Genomic DNA, 23,110 nt, shown 5'->3' on the forward strand with positions numbered 1-23,110 from the left:
TCTATACCAGCCTCCCAACCCTGTCTCCTCACCTCCCATTACAGACCACTGGACTAGGTACTTACTTCTCAAGCAGGGTCAGAGCAGTCACCGGGTTTACCCGGAGGTACTTGCAGTTGGGCTGACCATAGTCAGCAAGGTAGGTTGACCAATCCCACTGGATGAAAAGATCCAAAAGCTGTAAAATATCCAAACCCCACCCCAGAGATTAGTTAGACAGACAAGACAAACCAAGATGCCAGAAACTTCACCATCCTTCACTACCAGCTAATAAAGTGGATACATAAAAATTAAAATGTAATAAGAAAAAGAATAGCTACTGACTATTCTTTCAACCAAGAAAATAAATGAATAAACAGATGGCAGACTTATCTCTGCCATACACAGTATGGAAACATTGCTAAGACTATATGCTGGCAGTTAGCTCTCAGAGGCAACCCTGTAAAGAAACTCACACTGGACGGAATCAAATTTAATAATAATATCATAATAATCATTCACTTACTCATTTAATAAATGCTTATCAAATGCCTTCCACATGCCAAGAACCATTCTCAATATTCAACAAAGAACAAATAAAGGTAGATGTAATCCAGTGCCGTATATGTAATTGTTTGAACTTCAAGGTTAAAAGGTCTGCGTTCAAGTATCAGTTTTGTGTCTTGCTGTACTGACTTAGCCCAAGTGACTTAGGTAATACAGACATATACACATGCCTATATACACACAGACAATAAGAAACACTGAACCAAGGCATAAATGGATTATGTAGCATTTATAAGAGGCAATATGTGTTATGCCTATGCAGACACAGGCTGAGAAGATAGAAATCAGGGTCATAGTAGATGAGCCTGTGATTGAGGACAGAGAGCCTAGAATTGGGTTATGAGTGTTAAAGAGAAGTGCCAAGAGCTCCATGTGTGAATAGACAATGAGAGCTTTCTGAGGGTAGGCTGAGTTCTGACACTGGGGGAGATTTTGACAGAGAGAAACCAAACTTCTGTCAAAGGCTTTCCTCCCCAGCTAGTTTTAGCCTCAGGCATCATTCCAACAAATATTCAAAAATTGTAACTAAGTAAAACAAACAAACAAAAGCTTCTAGAGGGGGATAGGGCCAAACTCACATCACTGCACAGAGTTAGAACCCCCACACTAGTCCTTTTTGACTCAAAACATTCTCCCTTTCTCCCTTCCCAGGAGACAGGTAACTGCTGATGAAGATGAGCAGGTGGCTGGCTGTGCAGAACAAAGGCAGAGAGGCTGAGAGTGCAGTCATAGCCAATGCCAGAGCTTGGGCTCTAGCACATCTTCCTCCATGTCTGTCTTCACTGTGCAGCTGGGCAAACAGGCAGTATGGGTCTTGCCCTATTTGGCCAAGTCTCTACTTCATCCAGTCTCTTAGAATAGCTGTTACGAACTTCCTGAAGCAGTCTGGGAATTGGCTGAAGTCCCAAACCTAAAACTGAGAAAAGCCCCTACACCCTCAGCTGAGAGAGGGATTTTAGAGATGAGAGAAGGAGGGGAGGAGAGAGACAAGCACGCTAGTGGTTCTGGGCCAGGATGGTCCCAAATAGCCTCTGAGGCCATTTTCAGGCCATGCCTATTTTCACTGGCAAGTGAAAAGGCTTACTACCACTTCCTTCTGCTGACCCAAGGCCTCAGAGAGTTCTCCTTTGGAAGAAAATTTTCCTTGACTTTCTACTCCAAATCAGTATTTCTGTCCTATGTTCTCCTCTTTACTTCTCCTGGGGACCACAACAGATACTGAGAGTGCCCCTCGTGCTAAAGTTCTTCCAGTACTGTGCTTTACACATTTCGCTATGTTTTCCCTCAACTCCTACAGAAAAACTATGAAAAAGGATAGCAGTTTTTCAATTAAAGTTTTTTTCACAAATTAAAAAAAGAACCTAGGGAGCCTTTTACCGTTTGTCTGTTGGGGAGCCGATAAGAAAAGTTAATGAGTATCAGAAAAAGTCTAATTGGAAAAACTGAAAAACCTGATTTCTTAAAGTTATTTTAGAGATTACTTTTTCAGCACACATGGTGATATTAATTTTGATCACCTGATTAAGTTGTCTGATTTCTCCCAATGTCTAGGTATTAGTTTTCCTTTGGAACTGTGAACATAATTTAAGACGTTCAAATATACTGCTACCCAGTGAGGATTCTTGCCTAACCCAATCTTAACTATGATCGCTGCAAACTGCTAACACCATCCTTCTTTCCACATTTATGAGCTGTCATTCATTCTACTGTAAGCAAGTGCTCTCTCTTCCCTCTTCCCCCCATTAATCTGTCTATTTGCTATTGGCACAAGCTCATGGGTTCCTACATTTTCAATGGCTGATATTCATAAGGAGCTCCTTAACGCTGGCTTTCCTGTGTGTTTTCGACCTGCCCCTATCCTTTCCTGAACATTACTTCATGGTACTATGAGAGGTTCCAAGCTCGTCTTATACCTGTCCCTGCTCCAGCCCTGGAATCAATTGCTTTTCCAAGGTGCTCTGGGTCCTTCTATTGGAGAATAGTATTTAGAAAACAAGATCTGAGCAGTTAGCATGCTCATTTCTATTCGAGTATTCTTGCATCCAGGCCAAGGAAAATATATATGTATACTAAATCACACATACATCTACATTTCTGTATCTATTTGTATACATATATTAATGTCATGAGTTCATATTGATGTCTTCAATTCCAATCCAGAACTATGAGATCTTTCTAGTTTCTTCCCTCTTTCCTTATTGATCATTTCTTTCTCTGACAGTGAGAAATCTGGCTGCCATTATTTGTATTGCCACAAATGTATTTGACTTATTTGTTCAATTCTAGTATAAAGCGATTTCAGAATTCCTAACCCATACCCCTGTAAGAAACAAATTAGATGAAGGTATCTGTTCAAAGTTCTTTTTGTTTTTGTCTTTAAAGTTTTCAGTCAAAATACAGGTTTCTTTCTTTTCTCTCTTCTCTCTCCTTCTTTCTTTTTTTTTTTCCTTTTTGAGATGGAGTTTCACTCTTGTTGCCCAGGTTGGAGTGCAATGGTGTGATCTCTGCTCACTGCAACCTCCACCTCCTGGGTTCAAGTGATTCTCCTGCCTCAGTCTCCCGAGTAGCTGGGATTACAGGCATGCATCACCACACCCAGCTAATTTTGTATTTTTAGTAGAGACAAGGTTTCTCCATGTTGGTCAGGCTGGTCTCAAACTCACGATCTCAGGTGATCCACTGGCCTCGGCCTCCCAAAGTGCTAGGATTACAGGTGTGAGCCACCATGCCCAGCTTCTTTCTTCTCTTTCTTTCTCTCCCTTCTCTCTCTCTCTCTCTCTCTCTCTCTCTCTCTCTCTCTCTCTCTCTCTCTTTCTTAGAGACCAATTCTTGCTCTGTTGCCCAGGCTGGAGTGCAGTGGTGCAATCATAGCTCACTGCAGCCTACAACTACTGGGCTCAAGTAATCCTCCCACCTTCACCTCCCTGAGTAGCTAGGACTACAGGCACACCCCACTATGCCCAGGCTAACTTTTAAATTTTTATTTTTGTAGAGATGAGGTCTTGCTATGTTGCCCAGGCTGGTCTGGAACTCTTGAACTCAAGTGATCCTCCTGCCTCAGAAAATGGTGATTTCTAAAGTTACTTAGGTTAGTTATTTTCTTTCTCACTACTTTCAGTATGGTTACTTTATTCTTTTATAATTCAGTTACATTCATTTTTCACTGCCTGTGTTCCATTTTTGATTCTCCCACATTCTGGTTGTTTTTCATTATTAATTTTGGGGTATGTGAAAAAATACTATAGTTCTGAGAGTAACAGCAATATAAAAACGTGTACTCAGAGAAGTATTACTCCTTCCTCATCCCAACCTGTTCCCATTCTTTCCACTTCTTTCTACATCTTTCTATTCATCCCTGTAGATAACCAATCTAGTTTCTGGTTTATCTTTCTTTTGTTTATTTTACTCCAATAAGCAGACACATGTATATTTTCTTATATCTTCCTCTTTCTCTCTTGAAGGGTAGCGTATCATAGCTATTCTTTTACACTTTATTTTTTCATGTAATGGTGTATCCTAGAACTTACTATCTAGAAGCTCATTTCTCATTAATGATTATATTCTTGATTGATTCATAAAAATGGTGTTTTGTAAACTAGATAAGTGAAGTCATTTTCAAGGGATAGACCAGACATTACATTTTGGAGCATTTCATGTTAACTTGGTAGAACAGGTGAGTGTTAGATTTTTAGAGTAGGACATTCTGATAAATGTTATGGCTAATTCAATCAAAAGCAAACTCAATCCATCACTAGTGATGCTTTGATTTCAAACACAAGTTATCTGTTTGTAGTATTTAATAGAACAGGGGAACCCAAACAGTGAAGTCGTTGATGTGGTACTTTATAAGCTATATAAAATGGTAAATTATGTGATTACTGGTTATTATACAAAAATATGTATAAGTGGAAAAGGATATGACAAAGGGAGACATTTTTAATCAGGTTACATATTAAACAGGTCACTATGATAGGATACTTTTTTTCCTCCTCTATAACTTTTATCTATGTAACTCTTAACTAGGGCTTTGGCAAAGTGTTAAAGCCGCCTCTGCTATATTTCCTTGTTTCGTTTTTGTTTTTGTTTTTCAGAAAATTCCCTTGGCTTAGTAAGACTCAATTTACTATTCTGATTTCATGGAGGGTGGGGGAGAGGACCAAGAACTAGAAAGCATAAGCAACTTGCTAAAAATCACAAAGCAGACCAGTGGTAGAGATGGTTTGTTGGCTCACACTCCCCGAGATGCCATAGCTGGTTTTTGTTGTTGTTGTTTTGATTTTTTTAATCCTGATTGATTGTGTCTGAGTTAGATACTCGTCTGAAACTAGGCCAAATTTCTGAACAGACTTTCTTTTTTGCAATAGTGGCTGAGAAAGACTAGAAAAATCCAAACAAGTCAAAGTGAAAACAAGTCCAAGGCCATACAGCGAGTTAACTGGACAGAGAACAGACAGCATTACAATAGTAGAACAAAATGCAAGGTTCCAGGAAGGACCTTAGGAATGCGTTACTATTACGATAAAGCAGGACTCTGTTGATCCTTGTTAGTGCACACAAATCTACATGCCTCCAGCAGCAAGTCTAGAAATAAATTAGATGGATGAGTTGCTTATGGTTAAAGGATTAGAAAGAAATTGTCAAGTAAAAATTATAGGCAATATTCAAGCAAGCCATCCTGGGGGTACTCTTATGTTTTCTTTGGCAGAAAGGATTATTCAAAAAAACTCAGAAAATAAAAATGTGGAGCCTGGTAGAGAATGGCCTGCTTGTTCCTCCTCCTCTTCAACTGTTTGTTACCAAACCAATTCATATCATGCTTATTCATGGGTGAAGAGAATTGCTGGATGTACCCTACCTTCATTGTCAATTCTTGGGATATGAGCCTCAGCTCCCATGTGGAGGGGAGCTCCCCAAGGATGGGGCTTATGTTTTCTCCTTCTGACTCCTCAACAGCACAGACCAGCAAATAATAGATTCTCAGCAGGTAGTCAGCAAAGACATGGTACACGGATTAAATAGGCCAGCTAACATTTTGTAGCAACAATATTGGCTAGATAGTGGGAGAGACTTACACTTCGTGCTTCTCACATCAAACATTCCAAATGGACCAAACCTAGGGTCCTCTTGGCCAGCACTAGAAGAAAGTTGTATGAGGAAGAAGGAAGAATCAAACAGGAGAGATGATATGTATAACAGGTAAGTGGGAATCCAGTCCCAGACATTTGATTTCAAGGTTCCAAGGAAGATAGTCATGACCAGTGACTAGGAACACAGTAGATGTTTGGTGACATGTGGGCTGGGTCTTAGTAAGCAGCATGGGGCCTACCTCATATTAGAGAAAGCCTCCTCTTTCCAGAAAACCTGCAAAGATTCCAGTGGGGAGCAAAGGATAGTACGAGCTAAGGTAGCCATATAGACAGACACAGATGCTAAGACATACTGACAGTGGCCACACCCCTCTCCCCTGGGGGTGATTTTCTTTACAGGTTTCCGCTTGAGCAGGAACATTGAGTCCTGTAGAGAACTGTGGTCTCAAAGTAGGTGTGATCTCGAAGTAAACTTGATGCAGGAAAACCTGAATTTGCACTTTATATACATTTCAGAAGAATTCTTCATGTTAAACAGGATTAACTACAGAATAATTTCAAATAACATGCTTTTCTGGGACACTTAATATATAATCCAAGAAAAATTCTAAAAATGCTACCTCTTCAGAACATGGCCATTGTATAAAGCGCAGTCCACGCTCAGTAACATACAGAACACTAAGCCTTGAGAAGCTTCATTTGTCCACTCCCTGTCTTTGGCAGGATGAAACTAATCACATTATTGCAAAGTATTTTTTATAATCGCTGATCCACATCTGCCTATATTTTGGAGGCAGTAGAGTACAGTAAAAAAGTTCCAGGGCTGAGGGTCTTCTGACTGACCGTGTGACCCCAGGCATGACACCAAATCTGTTTTTCTGGTTCAGATGTGGAATCATAATAGCTCCTATCAGCAGCTGAGAGCAGACTGAGAGAACAATTGTGAAGTCTACTAAAAAGCACAGAATTGACCAATGACCCATTTGTGTTTATTGCTCACAATTTCCCCAACTCCGTGTCTCTGGTGCTGGGCTTCTATGATTCAAGAAGGGCATCCGTCTGCCATCTGAGTCTCCTCAGAAGCACTTCCTGACACAGAAATCTGGGCAAATGTAGAAAATGGAAAGCAGGGCTTATTTTAACAAACATAAATTGAGTACCAACAATGTCTCAGTCACTCTTCTAGGTACTGCATAAGAAAAAATGTTAAAATGATATCTCCAATCTTGAGGAACTCAGGTTGGTAAATAAACAGATACAGAATGATACGGATACTCTAACATGTTACAAAGAAAGTTAAAAGAAGGGCATCTAAGCCTGAGCCCGGAGGTGGTGACTGGTAGGGGTGGGGTGGGGGTGTCAAGCAAGGAATTTGACATGGCTACATCTCTCAGGGAATAACCAAGACAAATGAGGCCTCATATGCTAAGCTAAGGAGATCGATTTTAGTCTAGAAAATTCTCTGCTTGTTCTCATCACTGCTGCTACCTGCTTTTTTCTAGATCAGGAGATGGGAAACTACAGTCAACACTTGTTTTTGTAAATGAAGTTATGTTGAATCATAGCCATGTTCACTGATTTACATAATTATCTATGGCTGCTTTTATGCTATAACAGCTGAGGTAAGTAGTTGTGACAGAGACTATTCAGTTTGGGAAGCTTAAAATATCCAATATCCATTCTTTTACAGAAAAGGTTTACCTCTAGATCCAAGGCAGGGAGGGCAGTATGCTCTGAAATTCTCTCAGCTGTAAGACATCTAATACTTACTAAAGGAAGAAGAAAAAAATGGCTTTAGGGATACCCTTTGCACTGTAATGAGATGGCATAAAATTAATTATCTTAATTTGGCATAATAATTATTTTATGGGAGAAAAACATGTTTGGGGAAATATCCTACTTGGTGAGACCCCAAGGTGCCAAGACATCTGGTAGAGAAGGTAGAAAGAATTTGGTATTCTGGTTCTTGAGAGGCAGAATGTGAAGAGAGGAGATTTAACTAATATGTGTGAGAAGGGCTAAGAAGAAAATCCTTCATGGTATTGTGGTTCCAGACAACTTTGGAGACCTGGGGTATCTAATAAGTGACTTTTCAAAACTGTTTGCTGTGCAGTTCATGGCACAATCTATCTTCTTTACTAACTCAACCCCTCAATCCCAGTCTTCAGACAAATCCACTCTCCTCCCAATTGTTTGGGTGACTGATTCCTCTCTCTTTCTTTCTCTCTCTCTCTGTGTGTGTGTGTGTGTGCAACTCAGAGCAGAAGCTGTTACACACCTAGAAAGCTACAGAATTGCACTATGGAAGTGGGAGTGCAAGAAGCAAGAAGACTGGAGGTGTCCACGAATTCACAGAAATCTGGAGGATGCCTTTGATTTTCCATAGGCTACGGAATTATGGTGGAGAGAGGTTCCAAGTTTCTCTGATCTCTGTAGATTAGAGGGGCAAGTTTATAATTGAGCTTTGCAACAACGGCCAATAATAGTCTGGTTCCTGGCCCTAGGCCTGACCTCCTCTTCTTTTTCCTAGTTGAGTGAGGCAGAGAAGGAGGTAGGGGAAGGCACAAAGAGCAGCTGTGCAGCTCCCTGCTTTCCCTGTAGCCCAGCTCCAGGTGGATGGAGGTTTCATTAAGCTCTTTATCAGTGACCAATTGCCCATCAGCAGCTTCTTCTGAAAGGGAACATCAGCCTGAGAAATATTTATTTGTCTCATAAATGTGGGTTTAAAGGTTTTCTGTCTAAACTTTTCACCTTTTCTCTCTGGGTAAAGAGAAAAGAAGAAATACAGGGAGGCTTAAGGTTCTCCTGTTGTTTCCAGCTGGTGCCTAGGGGAAGACTCCCAAATAAAAATGCCAACACCAAGCATTTCTTTGAGTCTGCAGGGCCATTTCTCACTGAGGACAGCTTCTACCCTGCTTCAGGGAGCAGAAGGAGACTCTGTTACAGAGGTTGATAATAACCATGTATACATACATACATATTCGAGGGGAGGATGGGAGGCCCCTGTCACAGGCTGACTGAGTTGTCCCTTGTTGGGTGGTGGAAGCAGGCAGGTGTAAATTTGAATGGAACGGCTGCCCCAGGTGTAGGAGAAGAAGGTAGGAGCCATGGACCAGTGTTTATTTTCTTTCAGTATATTGTTACTTGTTAAAGGTTCCTAGGTGGGTGAATTAGGGACTATATTATAGAGTTTTTAACTAAACTACCCTCCCTCTCTGGACAAAATGACTAAGTGGCTTTAAAAATCCCTTCAAAGAGAACAGAGTGAAGATAATATTAACAACGTAAGTGTAAGCAAACATCAAGAAGATGGCAGACCTCGAAAATCTCCTAATTAAAATACAAGCTCTTTATCAGCCACATTATAAATTAATAATAGTAATAAGCTAATCAGATTTGATCAAGAAGATGGCAGAGCTCAAAAATCTCCTAATCAAAATACAAGCTCTTTATCAGCCACATTATAAATTAATAATAATAAGCTAATCAGATTTGATAAGTCGGTCTGAAATTATTAAAAAAGCTATTTATAATATTATTTGTATTCATTATGAAAAACGAACTTTACTTAATCTAAGTACATATCGTACCTTGAATTATTAACATTAGTACATGTGTGTAGAAGCAGACTTTCAAAGGAAATAATAATGTTCTGTTTCTTAAACTGCATTAGGAAGAAAGGTATACATGGGAATAATCTTTTGCAGCTACTCAATGTCTAATTATAATTTATTAATAACTTTTTATACACACAACTATATTAGGGGTAAGCCCTTAAAATGTCTTTTACCAACAGTGGATTTTTAATCAAAAAACTTTGGAGACACTGGGTAATAACCTGCATGGAAAACTACTGCCAATTCATAATGAAAATGATTCAAGTTCTTTTTTATAAATGGATAAATTAAGAAATATAGTTGTAGAAAATTACATCTTGCCTTATATAAGTCATTATTACAAATTACAACACAGGCATCTTATGACAGGCAGAAGAAAAAATACTAACATTAAGGGATGGTAAAACAGGTAATGTCTTTATATCCTGGATAAATTTGGAATAAGCCAGGCTCTCAGTGGCCTATGAAATATGTTTGAGTCTGGTAGAAAGACTCGGCACTAGACAAATTACCTTCCTAAGATCTTAAGTCCAATTAGATATGCATTTAAAATCGATTTTGTTCACCTGGATTTGAAGGCTAGAGACTGAATAAAATTGCAACTCAGAATTTCATTGCCAAATTTTGGAACTAATCAACAGATTCAGCAAAGAGGCATTATGTAAGTGGTTCTTGACCACCAGTGGATCCTTTGGGGATCCTTTTTGCTTGTTTGTTTTTCACCCATAAACTTCAAATTTCAAAAGGGTTCTGGTTCCCAAATATATTGTTAAGTAAACACTAGTTCCCAGGAAGGCTATAGTTTCAGACCCACAGTGGTGGTATATTTGCTATTTCCTTTGTCATTGAATTTCTTTTCCTCCTTTGAATTCTATTCACTAATTAGTTTTTATGTAAAAATTTAACAAGCCACTTCAAGTATACTTTGGACATAAGTGGGATTAAAGAAATAGATAAAAAGTGTTCACGAGCATGCCATCCATCCTTGAGGGTCAAAGGAGGGGCCCAGGCACTGAGTACATATGCATTCAGATCAAGGCAAAATCAGGCCCAAAATATTTTAAGTTCCTGTCTGCCAAAAAGATGGGCATGATTTAGATAAACAGAAGAGAATGAAGAGAATTTCTAGTAAAGAGACTAAAGGGGGCAAAGGAGCAGAAATAGGAGTAGCTGAGATATATTCAAGGGAAGAAGAAAATAGACATTTCTTGAATACCTATTATGTTCCATACTGGGCTAGGTATCTTACTTATCCATTTCATTTAATCCCCAGGAAAATCAACAGCAGACGAGGTAGGTACCTCCATTTTATACATAAAGAAAAGACATCCCAAAAAGGTTAAATGAATGAGCCAAAAGGAACATATGCAGTAAATGACAGAGTCAGAACGTGGACCCATGACTATCTGACTCCCAAGCCTGATCTTTTCCTCCATTCCTTTTTGGGCCTTGGTCAAGGGCTAATTGGATAAAAGCAGAGGGCATATAAAGGAACAGCAGTGGAAAGACTGAAGAGGAAGTAGGTGGGGTTAGACTACAGGGAGTACTGACTCCCAATTTACGGACTTAAAGAAAAACTATATTCCATGGGGAGTGGTAACATTTCAGTAGCAATTTATTTAGGGGGATTAATTTGGCAGTAGCATACAAGATGGACTTGAGGAGAAAACTTCTAGTCAGGAAGATCTAAGACAATGAGTTGGGATGGCAACAACAGGATGACAGAGGAATTGATGGCCACTGTCTCAGGTCCGACTGAAGGATTTGAAGGCTGAGTGAATGTTGGAAGAGTCAGGGAAGACTAAAACATGACCACAAGGCTGGGTTTTCAAAATCAGTTGCCCTTAGAGACCAGGCACACAATACAGTAAATGAATCAGGCATGTGAAATACGATAGTGAGTAGAGGGGGCTATGGAAAACTAGAGAGTACATAATCCTCCTAAAGGTATTCACACTTAGATGTTTTAAAAACATTATACTGATCACTCGTTGGGCCATCAGTCTGAAACTTTTGTATAGGGTTTTGAAGCCGGATAGGATACAGGGCAGACCAAAGAAGAGAATGTTGGATATTGCCCTATGATTTACATGCCTCTCACACTCCCAGAACTTTCTCTCATCAGCAGGGTATACCACATTCATTAGGGTCATTTTCAGTCCTAACTTTTGCCCACCAGCTGAGCTGACACATCTGTCCCATGAAGAGGAAATAGGGCCAACATGAAAAGAAACGTATTCCAGGTTCAAGCCAGTGTTGTCAAGGCTGCTTAGAACACCATGTTTTCACATGAGCTAAACCAATGGCCTTCAGAACAGACGGATCCCAAAAGAACTCCTGCTGCCAAGAAAAACCAGCAGAGCATTAAGGGCCTGCTCTCTCGCAGAGCAGGCTGCTTCCTCCTTTCCCCCTTTCTCTACTAGCTGGTCCATTTTGAAAGAACTTTTCAGATCAGGCCAAGTCCAATTATAAGACAGAGAAAAAAGATGTGTATAGATATTTATTGAGAACCAAGTGTTCGCTAAGTGATATATGTTTAACTAAGATAATCTTGTTGGATACTTTACACAATTCGGTGAGATAGATTATTGTTTTTCTAGAAGTGAATAAGAAAAGTTTAAGTGACTTTTTCCAAGTTAATAAAGTTAGTAAATATAGGCCTTAGATATGAATGTAAGCCTCTTTAACTTCAAAGCTACTAGATTTGAAGTTAAGTCTCTTCAACATCCTTCTACTATGCCAAGAGCTCAGGTCACCACTTCTGCATAACTGTTCTCATTCCAAACAAAAGCAGATGAACCAATACATCTCTGAGTTCTTTCATATGCGTCTGTTGCTTAAGCTATGCCAGTACTTACACAATTCAACAGGGCAGAACATTGAAATCAGATTACTACAAATCTGGGGTGCCTGATCCAGGAAAGTCCAAAGTGGGGACCATATTTACATCCTGGTATGAGGCAACTATGACTGTGTGACAAGTGCCGGTTGAATTATTGCTTGGTTTCCCTAGCCTTTACTCATGAGCTACAAGTTTAAAGCTGGAAAAAACCTCCAAGAAGGGCAGAGCAGAAACTCAATGAGATTCCAGGAAGCAACAGAATTCACTAAGGGAACCACATGAAGAGAGAGTGGTGCTACAAGTGTGAATATCAGACTAAAGAACGGAATCCCACCCAGAGCTGGCTAGTGAGTCACTGTGATTTCTGACACCTAGGCTGTAATACTGAGCCACTCACCAGGGAAGACTGGAAATTCTATTTAGATTTTCTTTTTTTTTTTTTAATTTTTTTTACCCCGTCTTTCTTTTTTGTTTTTTTTAATTGCATTTTAGGTTTTGGGGTACATGTGCAGAACATGGAAGATAGTTGCATAGGTACACACATGGCAGTGTGTTTTGCTGCCTTCCTCCCCTTCACCCACATTTGGCATTTCTCCCCAGGCTATCCCTCCACAGCTCCCCCCCATGCTGTCCCTCCCCTATTCCCCCCAATAGACCCCAGTTTGTAGTACTCCCTTCCCTGTGTCCATGTGTTCTCATTTTTCCTCACCCGCCTATGAGTGAGAATATGCGGTATTTCATTTCCTGTTCTTTTGTCAGTTTGCTGAGAATGATGTTCTCCAGATTCATCCATGTCCCTACAAAGGACATGAACTCATCATTTTTGATTGCTGCATAATATTCCATGGTGTATATGTGCCACATTTTCCAAGTCCAGTCTATCATCGATGGGCATTTGGGAGGGGAAAAAGAAGATGGCGCAGTAGGAGCAACTCAGGATTGTAGCTCTCAGGGAAGGCGCAGAGGGTGAGTCCAAGCCGCATTTCCAGACGGATCTTTGTTGCCCACAGAATGGGGAAATTCCCAGGTGTAGGAGAGACATGGGATGCTAGCGCAGCCCTTTTGGCTGGTGCAGCCATTTCGGCCGGTGCCGCAGCACAGCAGCACTCCGCACAAAACGCACTGGTCTGGGTGTTCTGTTAAACCAGCAATCTGAGATTTGGGAGGGCAGATTTAGCACCATCTAACTAAACGGGACTTGGACAGTGAGCCAGACCAGGAGATTCCCGAGAAGCGACATTTGAGCCGGCACAGTGGGTCGCCGCATGGGAAATCACACAGATCCCGGTGCCCTATCAGCAGGCGACTGAAACACCTGGGAGAGAGTCAACCATTCAACTTAAAAAAGAAAAAGAAAAAGGGCTCTGAGTCAGGGAGCCAGGTGATCAGGCTTGGCGGGTCCCACCCCCACAGGGACAAACAAAACGGCGATTCGAAATGCTCGGGGTTGAGAGTTTCACTGTGAGCACACCTGAATACACGACAGTACAGCTCAGTGGGGGAGGGGCATCCACCATTACTGAGGCATTCCGCCCCTACTGAGGTACACTCCCATTGCTGACGCAGCCTGCCATTGCCGAGGCAACCCGCCATAACAGAGAGACTCCGCCAACAGGGCGGAGCCCGTGGCAGCAGGGCAGAGCCTCAGCAGGCAAATAGGGACTAGACTGCCTCCTAGCTGGGCGGGACAGTGCAACGGATACTCATAAAGAAAGCCCTAACTCCCCGAGACAGAGCATCTGAGGAAAAAAAGGGGTTTTATAAGTTCTGCTGCAGCAGACTTAAATGCACCTGCCAAACAGTCCTGAATGAACAACGGAGCTCACAGCTCAGCACTTGAGCTCCTATAAAGTACAGACCGTCTCCTCAAGCAGCTCCCTGACCCCTGTATATCCAAAGAGTCACCTCAAAAAGGACTGATCAGACTGACATTTGGCGGGCATCATTCTGGGACAAAGATAGCAGAAGAAGAAACTGGGAGCATCCCTCACTGTTCTGCAGCTGCTACAGGTGTACCCCAGACAAGCAGGGCCTGGAGTGGACCTCAGCAGTCGTACAAAAGAGGGGCTAGACTGTTAGAAGGAAAACTAAGCAACAGAAATACTTCATCATCAACAATCTGGGCATTCACTCAGAGACCCAATCGAAAAGTCAGCAACTACTCAGATGACAGGTAGATAAATCCACAAAGATGGGAAGAAACCAGTGCAAAAAGGAGGAAAACACCTGAAACCAAAACACCTCGCCTCCTACAAAGGACCAAAACTCCTCACCAGCAAAGGAACAAAGCTGGACAGAGAATGAGTGTGACGAAATGACGGAATCAGACTTCAGAAGGTGGACAATGAGAAACTTCCGTGAGCTAAAAGAACATGTTCTAAATCAATGCAAAGAAACTAAGAATCTATTTAGATTTTCAAGGTGATTTTATTAGGCAACTGACTTAAAGGGTAAGGCTACCTTACACTTTTGTTTAACACCACACTTGATTCCAAGATCCTCAAAGGCAGTGCATATAAGCAGGCCCAGTAGGTAAGTGCTTGCTAAAAATTTTGGCCAAGTCTAAGAAGCACAACTTGCTGAAGACTATTCAGAAATCTGTGTGTATTTGGGAGTCTGGAGGAAGTGAAGAGATATGTCTTAGTTTTTATCTTTGTTTTTGCTCACTGTGAATTTTTATAAGAGCGTAAGGCTGGCTAAGGGCCTGTGGCAGGTTTCAATGACCAAAGGCAGTTAAGGCTCAAAGAAACAGTGAAGTTTTAAATAGCTTTCTCTCTACCGCCATTCCCCAATGACCACGAATATCCTTCCTTTTCTTTCACAATCTCCTTTCTAAAACTGTCCTCATGCCAGAAACTGTCACAATATTACTTCTCAGAATTCTCATCTGAGGGGTTAAGCATCCTATATGAAACAATTTTTGCCCCATTCTGCCTGGCATTTTCAAAACATCCTGAAACTCTAGACCTTTCAGTTTGTTCCATACTATCTGTCTTTTGGTTAACATACCTTTAGTCATCCTACTTTCTTTTGGTAGATGCAGACATATTCCTTCAGCTTTTGAGAGCTTTTAATTTTTTTTTTTTTAATTTTAATTTTCTTTTTGAGACAGAGTTTTGCTCTGGTCGCCCAAGCTGGAGTGCAATGGCATGATCTCAACTCACTGCAACCTACGCCTCCCAAGTTCAAGTGATTCTCCTGCCTCAGCCTCCCAAGTAGCTGGGATTATAAGTGTGTGCCACCATGCCCAGCTAATTTTTGTATCTTTAGTAGAGACGGGAGTTTCACAATATTGGCTAGGCTGGTCTTGAACTCCTGACCTCAGGTTATCCACCCACTCAGCCTCCAAAAGTGTTGGGATTACAGGCATGAGCCACAGCTCCCAGCTTGAAAGGTCTTTAGACTTCTGAAATAGAAGATAGAAGACCAGCTTTGTAGCCTGGATTTGTCACTAGGAATCTTGCAACTTAGGATTCCTTCTAAAACTCACGTTTACTGATGACCAGATATCTAACGTCCCTTCCAGCTCTAAGATTCTAAATCTCATGAATATATATAAATATATATATATGGTTTGTAGAGACAGGGTTTTGCTATTTTGCCAGAGCTAGTCTCAAACTCTTGGCCTCAAGTGATCCCCACATTCCCACTGTCTTGGCCTTTCAAAGTGCTGGGATTACAGGTGCAAGCCACTGTGCCCACCCAGTGAAGCTATGGGATAGAGAGTAGTTGTTAGCATTTAGCAGAAACGAGACATAAAATGACAGACTGTGAGGAATTGCAGATTATTTCATCTTGCAGAGGAGGAAACTGAGATCAGGAAAGATTCATTATGGCAAAGCTACCATGAATGGGACTGTGGTTGGAATATAGGCCCCTGATTTGAATCCACTTTCTTTCTTCTGTATGATGCAATTTAATCAGCTGGGGGAGAACCAACATCTTTGAGAATAGTACACGAGTCAGGTGGCTAGTGAGGCAAAGAAGAAGAAAGGGGAGTTTTGTTTTTTAATTAAAAAATAAAAATAGGCCCGGAGTGGTGGCTCACATCTGTAATCCCAGCACTTTGGGAGGCTGAGGCGGGCAGATTACGAGGTTAGGAGATTGAGACCAACCTGACCGACATGGTGAAATGCTGTCTCTACTAAAATACAAAAATTAGCCAGCCGCATGCCTGTAATCCCAGCTACTCAGGAGGCTGAGGCAGGAGAGTTGCTTGAACCCGGGAGACGGAGGTTGTAGTGAGCTGAGAGTCCGCCATTGCAATCCAGCCTGGGCAACAGAGTGAGACTCTGTCTCAAAAAAACAAAATAAAATAAAAATAAAAGAGAATATAAAATGCATCTTACCCCAGTGAACAAATGTTAATGATTTGTCCAGTTTACTTCAGTCCTCCCTTTGTTTTAAAAAATAAAACATTGTAAAAAGATAAAGCATTATAAATAAAGGCCTTCTCTTCTTTCTTTCACCTTCCTGATGAAGGCTGCTATCATGATTTTGTTATGTACCTGCTACAGGTTTTTATACTTTTAATAGATAAATAATACATGGTAATGTTTTGTGTTTTAGTACACACACACACACACACACACACACACACACATATACACTATGCATACCTACGTGACATTATACATAATATTCTGCAACTTGCTTTTTTCATTGAGTCTTATGTTTTCAATATCTATTCATGTTGATCCATGTAAATCTAGTTCATTTAGCTGCCAATTAGTATTTTTCAAGGTAGAAGTATACTTAAATATACTATAATGTATTTATCGATTGTTTCATGATGGAAATTTGTATGTGTTTCCAGATGATAGAAGAACGGGATGTTGCTTGTACTCAGGGAGCAGGCAGCATGCTAGGTGAGTATGGTAAGAAGGGATTATCAGCCTTTATCACTGTATATGTGAAATGATGTAAAAATATCAGGCTATTTAGTGAAGCAGCTTAAATACTCCCTGAATTTGGTCTCACAGCAAGTGGCAGAAGAAACTCAGATGATTAGTCCAGGCAAGACTCTTATTGAAATAACTGAAAGGAGATTCATCTCTCCTTGGAGGAGAACATGCAGAGGAATAAAGAAAGCACAGTAAAGCTGACATCACTATGCCTACCCGACCAGAATTAAGATAAACACAAACTATTTCTTCTCTGAATTAATGTTAGGGAGTTACATCCCCATTTCTAAGCCTTTGGGAATGGATCAGCAAGTCTCTATAAGATTTCCAAAGTATTTGAGGCTGACCCGGGATGGCAGAGAGGAACAGGCTCTGCTTCCACAGTTATTGTGTGGGGTTGCAAGTTACTGAATTGAGAGTCCAAGTTTACATTTTCCTTGAACTTCAATAAATTGTTGAATTTCTTCAAGATGCATCTACGTGCCCATTAGCAGTGTTTGAGTTGGGTGGGAAGAAGATACTAGGAGAAGAAAGAAACCTCCTTGGTGTGGGAAAGCTTGGTATCATTCTCAGAGATGCTAGGATGGAAAGACTTCTTGCCTTATTCTGCATGGACAAGCTTAATCCTCTAATTTCTTCTGTGGCTAGAGCAATAAGGTCTTAGTCTCTGATGGCACGGGAATCTTAATCCAACATTAGATCTATGTATTTATCATTTCTGGTCAATAGTATGGCTTGTAGTGAGGCAGTTTCTCAATCAGAATAAGGATATGAAAAAAGATACAGTAAGTGAAAGCACTTGAAAACTTCATCTTGTTATTACAGTTAACACCACCATCACCACAGGGTATCATTATTATTCAAAGGGATTTTTAAAAAGCAACTAAAAACTGCCCTTTGTGAACTTTAAAACAACAGGAGTTGTTCTGACTTTTGCTTCAATGTAATATAGACAGGGGCCCCTGGCTTTCATCCAAGTTACAATTCCTTCTCCCAACCCAGAACCATTATGTCCATATTCTGTGAGCCTAAGACAGATAGACATTCTCCCCATTATCACGGAGTATCATTACTATTCAAGAAGATTTTTAAAAAAATAACTAAAAACTGGCTTTTGTGAACTTTAAAATAAAAGGAATTGTTCTGACTTTTGCTTCAATATAATATAGACAGAAGCCCCTGGCTTTCATCCAAGTTACAATTCCCTTCTCCCCACCCCAGAACCATCATGTCCATATTTGTGTGAGGCCAGCACAGACAGACATTCTCCAGATTAACATTTATCCATGTGACTTGTTTCATGGAAGCAGAGTTCCTTCCATGCCCTTATCAAGGGCCAGATCATAAGCAGTAATAATTCAGAGGGGACCACCCACAGTTTAAATACCAGGAGCAGGCTGTGGGAGAAATAATCTATCCTTTTACCTGAGATCTCTCCCATGTCTACAAGAAAATCATTCAAAAGTAGATACCAAGGTGACACTGAAAAATCACCATCATCTTGTTTTAGCCAGTCTCCTTGACTAATCCTTCTCATCAGGTGACAAGTCACATTCCTGACTTGAAGATGTCTTTAGCAGCTAAATTTTTCCTAAACTTTCCCACCTCCTGTCCCCTTTATGGATTTCACAAACATTTTACAGCACTGAGCCGGGGGCAGAGGATAGGGAGTTTAGGAATCCTGAGAGTCACACTGAGGAGTGTTGGTGAGGCAAATCCAGATCATTCTACCTAGGAGCCGGCCAGTTTACGATGTTCATCATTTCTCACTTATGTGCCTGTGGGCAAGTTACTAACATCTCTTTAACATGAAAATAATATTTGCCTTGGTAGAGTATTCAGCATAGTGCCTGGCACAAATGTTCAGCAAATACTGGTGATGATGACGATAAGGACAGTGAAGATGGCAAACTTATTCCTGCCTTCACTCCTTCACACTTGCTGTCCTCTGATTTACAATGCCTCTTCTTTTCTTTGTCCTATCTAAATCCTTCCCATTCTAAGAGATCCTTAAGAAAGCCTTTTCAATTGGTCCCAGGCACAATATTTCAATTGGTAGCATCATAGCCTATCTTAAATTAGGAATTATTTCTTTTGTCTTGCCTTCCCAGGGAGATTATACACTCTTTAAGGGCAAGGATCTTTTTATGTGCTTCTACCTGACAAATGTCTCAGCACATAGTATGTGTGATATACTTAGCATTGAGTAGAGTCAAGGGGATTTCTATTTGCTGGTCACAGAGTGGTACCAAGCACAGTACAAAGGGAATTTCACAGCTAAAGGCTGCATTTTCCTGGCTGCTCAATACCATTGGACTTCCATTATCAACTCATACAACTAAAATGGTCCTATATTGCCTAAAAGAGTAAAAAGTCTATATTCCTGAATAATCCTCAAATGGATAAGGGGTTCTAGAAGCTACTTTGAGATTTAATACTTGCCACCAATAATTCACTAAGCAATTATTCCTGCTCCCAGTGTTGGATAACTAATTTTATTCCCACATTCCCAAGAAGGCTGCTGAGGTGCAACAGAGGTATGTTTCCCTATGCATGTCTGTACTGGCCCAGACGCTCTGGACTGCCAAGGAATTGGGATTATGGTAAATTAGAGTTGGTAAGAAACCATCAAGTGGCCACTGCTCTTCTGTAAGTTGTTAATGCTCAGGCTGTGGGCTTTCAATGTATTATATACACTGCCTCTCTAAGCTTCTGGGATTCTCTGGCCTGGAGGCCATTCTGCAAATTGGCTGGAAGGAAACCACAGCACAGCCCTACAGTGGGAAGGAACTTCCAATGGAGTTCTATCTTGATGCTGTCTTCTGCTTTCTCTGGATACCAGCAAAGTCCCTGTCCGTCTTCCTTCTCTCTCTAAGATCAGATAACAGATACTCTCACCTTTCAGCCTGTTAGCAGCTCATGGGCGTGTCCATTTTTGTCTTCTTAGTGTTTAGCACTGGGTGGTGGAAAAGAGAAGGATCTCAAAAAAATGTGTGCTCACTGATGATTGTGAGAAGGTATGGTAGGAGGCCACAGTTCTGGCAAGGCCTGAATGTAGCACAGCATACACTGCTTTCTGAGCTCCCTGCTCCCTGGCTCCGTGAGGTTCTCTGGGGTTCTGGGTTCTGGCTCCACAAGGTTCTAGTGTCTGCCTTCTGTTAATGTTTCTTCACGTTCTCCGAAAGGCAGAGAATGGGTGGAAAGGCTCAGCCACAGGATATTGGACTGTTTACAGTTGGCCAAGCCAAGATTAGCGTGAGCACAACATATGCCAAGTTCATTGGAAGTTACATTTTCTCTTTGTTTACACATTAAAGGGGAGAAGACCAGAAAAAAAAAAAAAAAAAAAACAGGTGACCTCCTGTTAACCTCAGCTGTCTGCAAGAGGCTGCTGCCCTCACCTCTGAATGAACTTTCAGATTATCTCAGACAAGATTCACCTTGCGCTGAACTTGTACGCCTGCTCTGAAGCCCCCAGTCACGTAGCTGTGATTAAACATTACAGAGTGGCCATAAATTTACAGAGGTATTATTGTGCCTTGCTTTCCTCTTTCTTCTTTGGGAGAGGAAGAGAGCAATGGGTTTGGGGTGGGGGGAGTTTAAAAAAGGGAAACACACGGTCAAACAAACAGTTCCTTTTCACAGCTCTGAACAAAAGAGAAAACATTGCCTAGGTGTCCCAGAAAGAAGGGGAAAGGAATTTGGCCATGTGAGAGAAACAAAAGCTCTAGAAGACTGCAAAAGCCTAAAACTCAACAGAATAGCTGAGGTGCTTCTGGTTCCATCTCCAGACATTCTGAAAGTCCACAGGTGAAACACAAACCTGCTCTGGTCCTTGCTCCTGGCTTCTCTTGAAGGGTATCCCTGAAATAATGCTTTTGCCAGAGAAAGAGAGCAGAAGAGATAGGGCATGGGGCAACTGACAGGGCAGCAGGCAGGGAAAGACGGCTGCGAGTAAACACTGTTCATTTTGTTCTCTGAGCTGCTATGAGAGATGAGGAAGCCCCAACATCTGGGACATTTAAACATAGACTGGATAAAGACTAGACCCCGTTCTAAAGGAAACACCCTGTAGCTGTACCCAGGAGACTGACCAGATGACCTAAGAACATTTATTTCTATGATTCACTATTTTATGCTTAACGTAGAAAAAAATGGATATTCCACTGAAGTGAAATTTGTTAAACCCTCTAGGATTCCAAAGCCAAGATACTCCTGCAAAAGGCTTGTGTGACCATGAAACAATGAGACCTCTATAACCAGAAAAGGCCAGGGAGTGCTCTATTTGATCCAACAGAATTGTCAAAAGTGGTCAGGAAGCCCAGACTGAGGTGATAGGCGCTGGCCAGGAAAGCCACCTTTGGAAAGGAGTCGTTCTGTCTCTGGTTACCCTATGGCAGTGACAGGGGTGCTAAAGAGGCTCATTGTTTCTATAGTTGGCAAGGCCTTGCCCATAAAAGCAGTGAAGTCCAGGGTCCATCCACATGAGGAAGGCAGCTGATGGCTTAGCTTAGCTCTGACTCTCGGCAAGATCTCTTGCTGCTTGAAAGAATCAGCCAGGAGTCAAAAAGCAGGCCTGTGGAAATTCTCAGGCATTGCCTCTGACACACAGAGATGAGCCAGGAAGTTAAATGGCCAGTGTCAGGGCAATGTTGGGGATACTGAAGCTTTGCGTGGGAGTTCTGAAGTCAATCTCTGGTGGTCCCCAGGGGCAACCTGTGTTCAAAACTCTGGCCTGGACTTGGAGAAGAAAGAGAATGGATTCCTGACTCTCAGTGTTCTGTGTGAGATGAGACTACCGGTAGAAACACCGGGGAAAAGGATAATAAAATGTACTTTCACTGGGAGCCACTTGGGCCAGGTATATATTAAATGCATTATTGGTACAGTCTTAATTAGTGTGATTCTAAGAGGAAGATACTATTTCTCATGCCTATTTTAGATAAGGTAGTTGAACCACAGGGCAATTTAAGCAACTCCTCAGAATCACACTGCTAGTAGGAAGTTAGAATCTGAAACTAGGTCTATCTGACTCAATGCATCTTTAAATATGAGAGTAGAGCCTTAGAAAAATAGAATTAGGGAAATCTACCAAGGTTCATGCCAGTCAGACTGAATAAAATAGCCTTCTCCTTTCCCTACCATCCTTCAAGACCCTGCTCAAGTACTCATCTCCTGTAGGAAACCTTCTTGAATACTTCTATCAGTTCCTTAGATTTATCCCTTCTCTGAACTCCATTTGGACCTATTGTTCATGGTCCACAGGAAGCACTGTACCATGTATTTTTCTATTCTTCCAACTGTTTGTGTCTCACAGTTGAACTGTTGATTATGTCAGTAAACCAGATGTTGATACAGAGAGAAGCCCAAGTGTTTTGTGCTCATATTTCCCAGAATAGAACATCAACTCTTTAAGCAAGGGACACATGGGGGGACCTCAACATACTGTGGCTAAACTCCACAGAGACTAACAAAAAGCTCTTGATGTATTAAATAAGGATACACTTTACAATAGAGAGAGTTGTTCATTAGTGGAATGTGCTGGAACAGAATGAGATATATGTGTGAAAGTAGAATAAGTTCTATTTCTTTTGTATTTTCCCCAAGATAATGTAGTTTTATTGTGCATTTCTTTATAAAAACAATATATGCTTTTTTAAAAAAAATTTAGAAAAAACTTATTTATTCAGAAAAGTATAATGGGAAACCACCATCCATAATCTCATTCCGTAGGGATAATGACTGTCAGCAATTTGGTATCTAGCCTTTAAGACTCTTTTTCTAACCAAAAATAGAGCAAATTATAGATACTGTCAAGATCAGATTTTTCCCACTAATACAGAATAGATATCTTGCACATGTAAATACACATAGATAAATGCAACCATTTTTATACTTCGCAGAATCTATTTTTAACAGCTATATACCATACTAAGTTGAACAAATCCCTTTATTGATGGGCATTTTGAGCTTTTTTTCTCCAATCTTTTTCTATATTACCCAATGTCTTGACGAAAATACTTGAATATACATCTTTGTACATTTCTTCAAGTGTTTGCTTAGGGAATAGCGTGAGCTACAATACAGCACAGTGGTTAAAAGTGTCAACCCTGG

The 23,110-nt window shown here is 40.9% G+C and overlaps 1 protein-coding gene across 6 annotated transcripts in view; it reads right to left on the minus strand.

Annotated features, from left to right (window-relative positions):
- The window catches only part of EXOC6B (exocyst complex component 6B), a 694,189-nt gene that overhangs the window by 7,599 nt on the left and 663,480 nt on the right, over positions 1 to 23,110 (minus strand). For all 6 annotated transcript variants that reach the window (XM_078349070.1, XM_035272275.3, XM_035272273.2 and 3 more), the window contains one exon: positions 66 to 178. In XM_078349070.1, the coding sequence (XP_078205196.1) occupies positions 66 to 178 (113 nt within the window). The remainder of the gene's footprint in view (positions 1 to 65; positions 179 to 23,110) is intronic.

This window comes from Callithrix jacchus, chromosome 14 (assembly GCF_049354715.1).
Source record: "Callithrix jacchus isolate 240 chromosome 14, calJac240_pri, whole genome shotgun sequence".
Taxonomy (NCBI): Eukaryota; Metazoa; Chordata; class Mammalia; order Primates; family Cebidae; genus Callithrix; species Callithrix jacchus.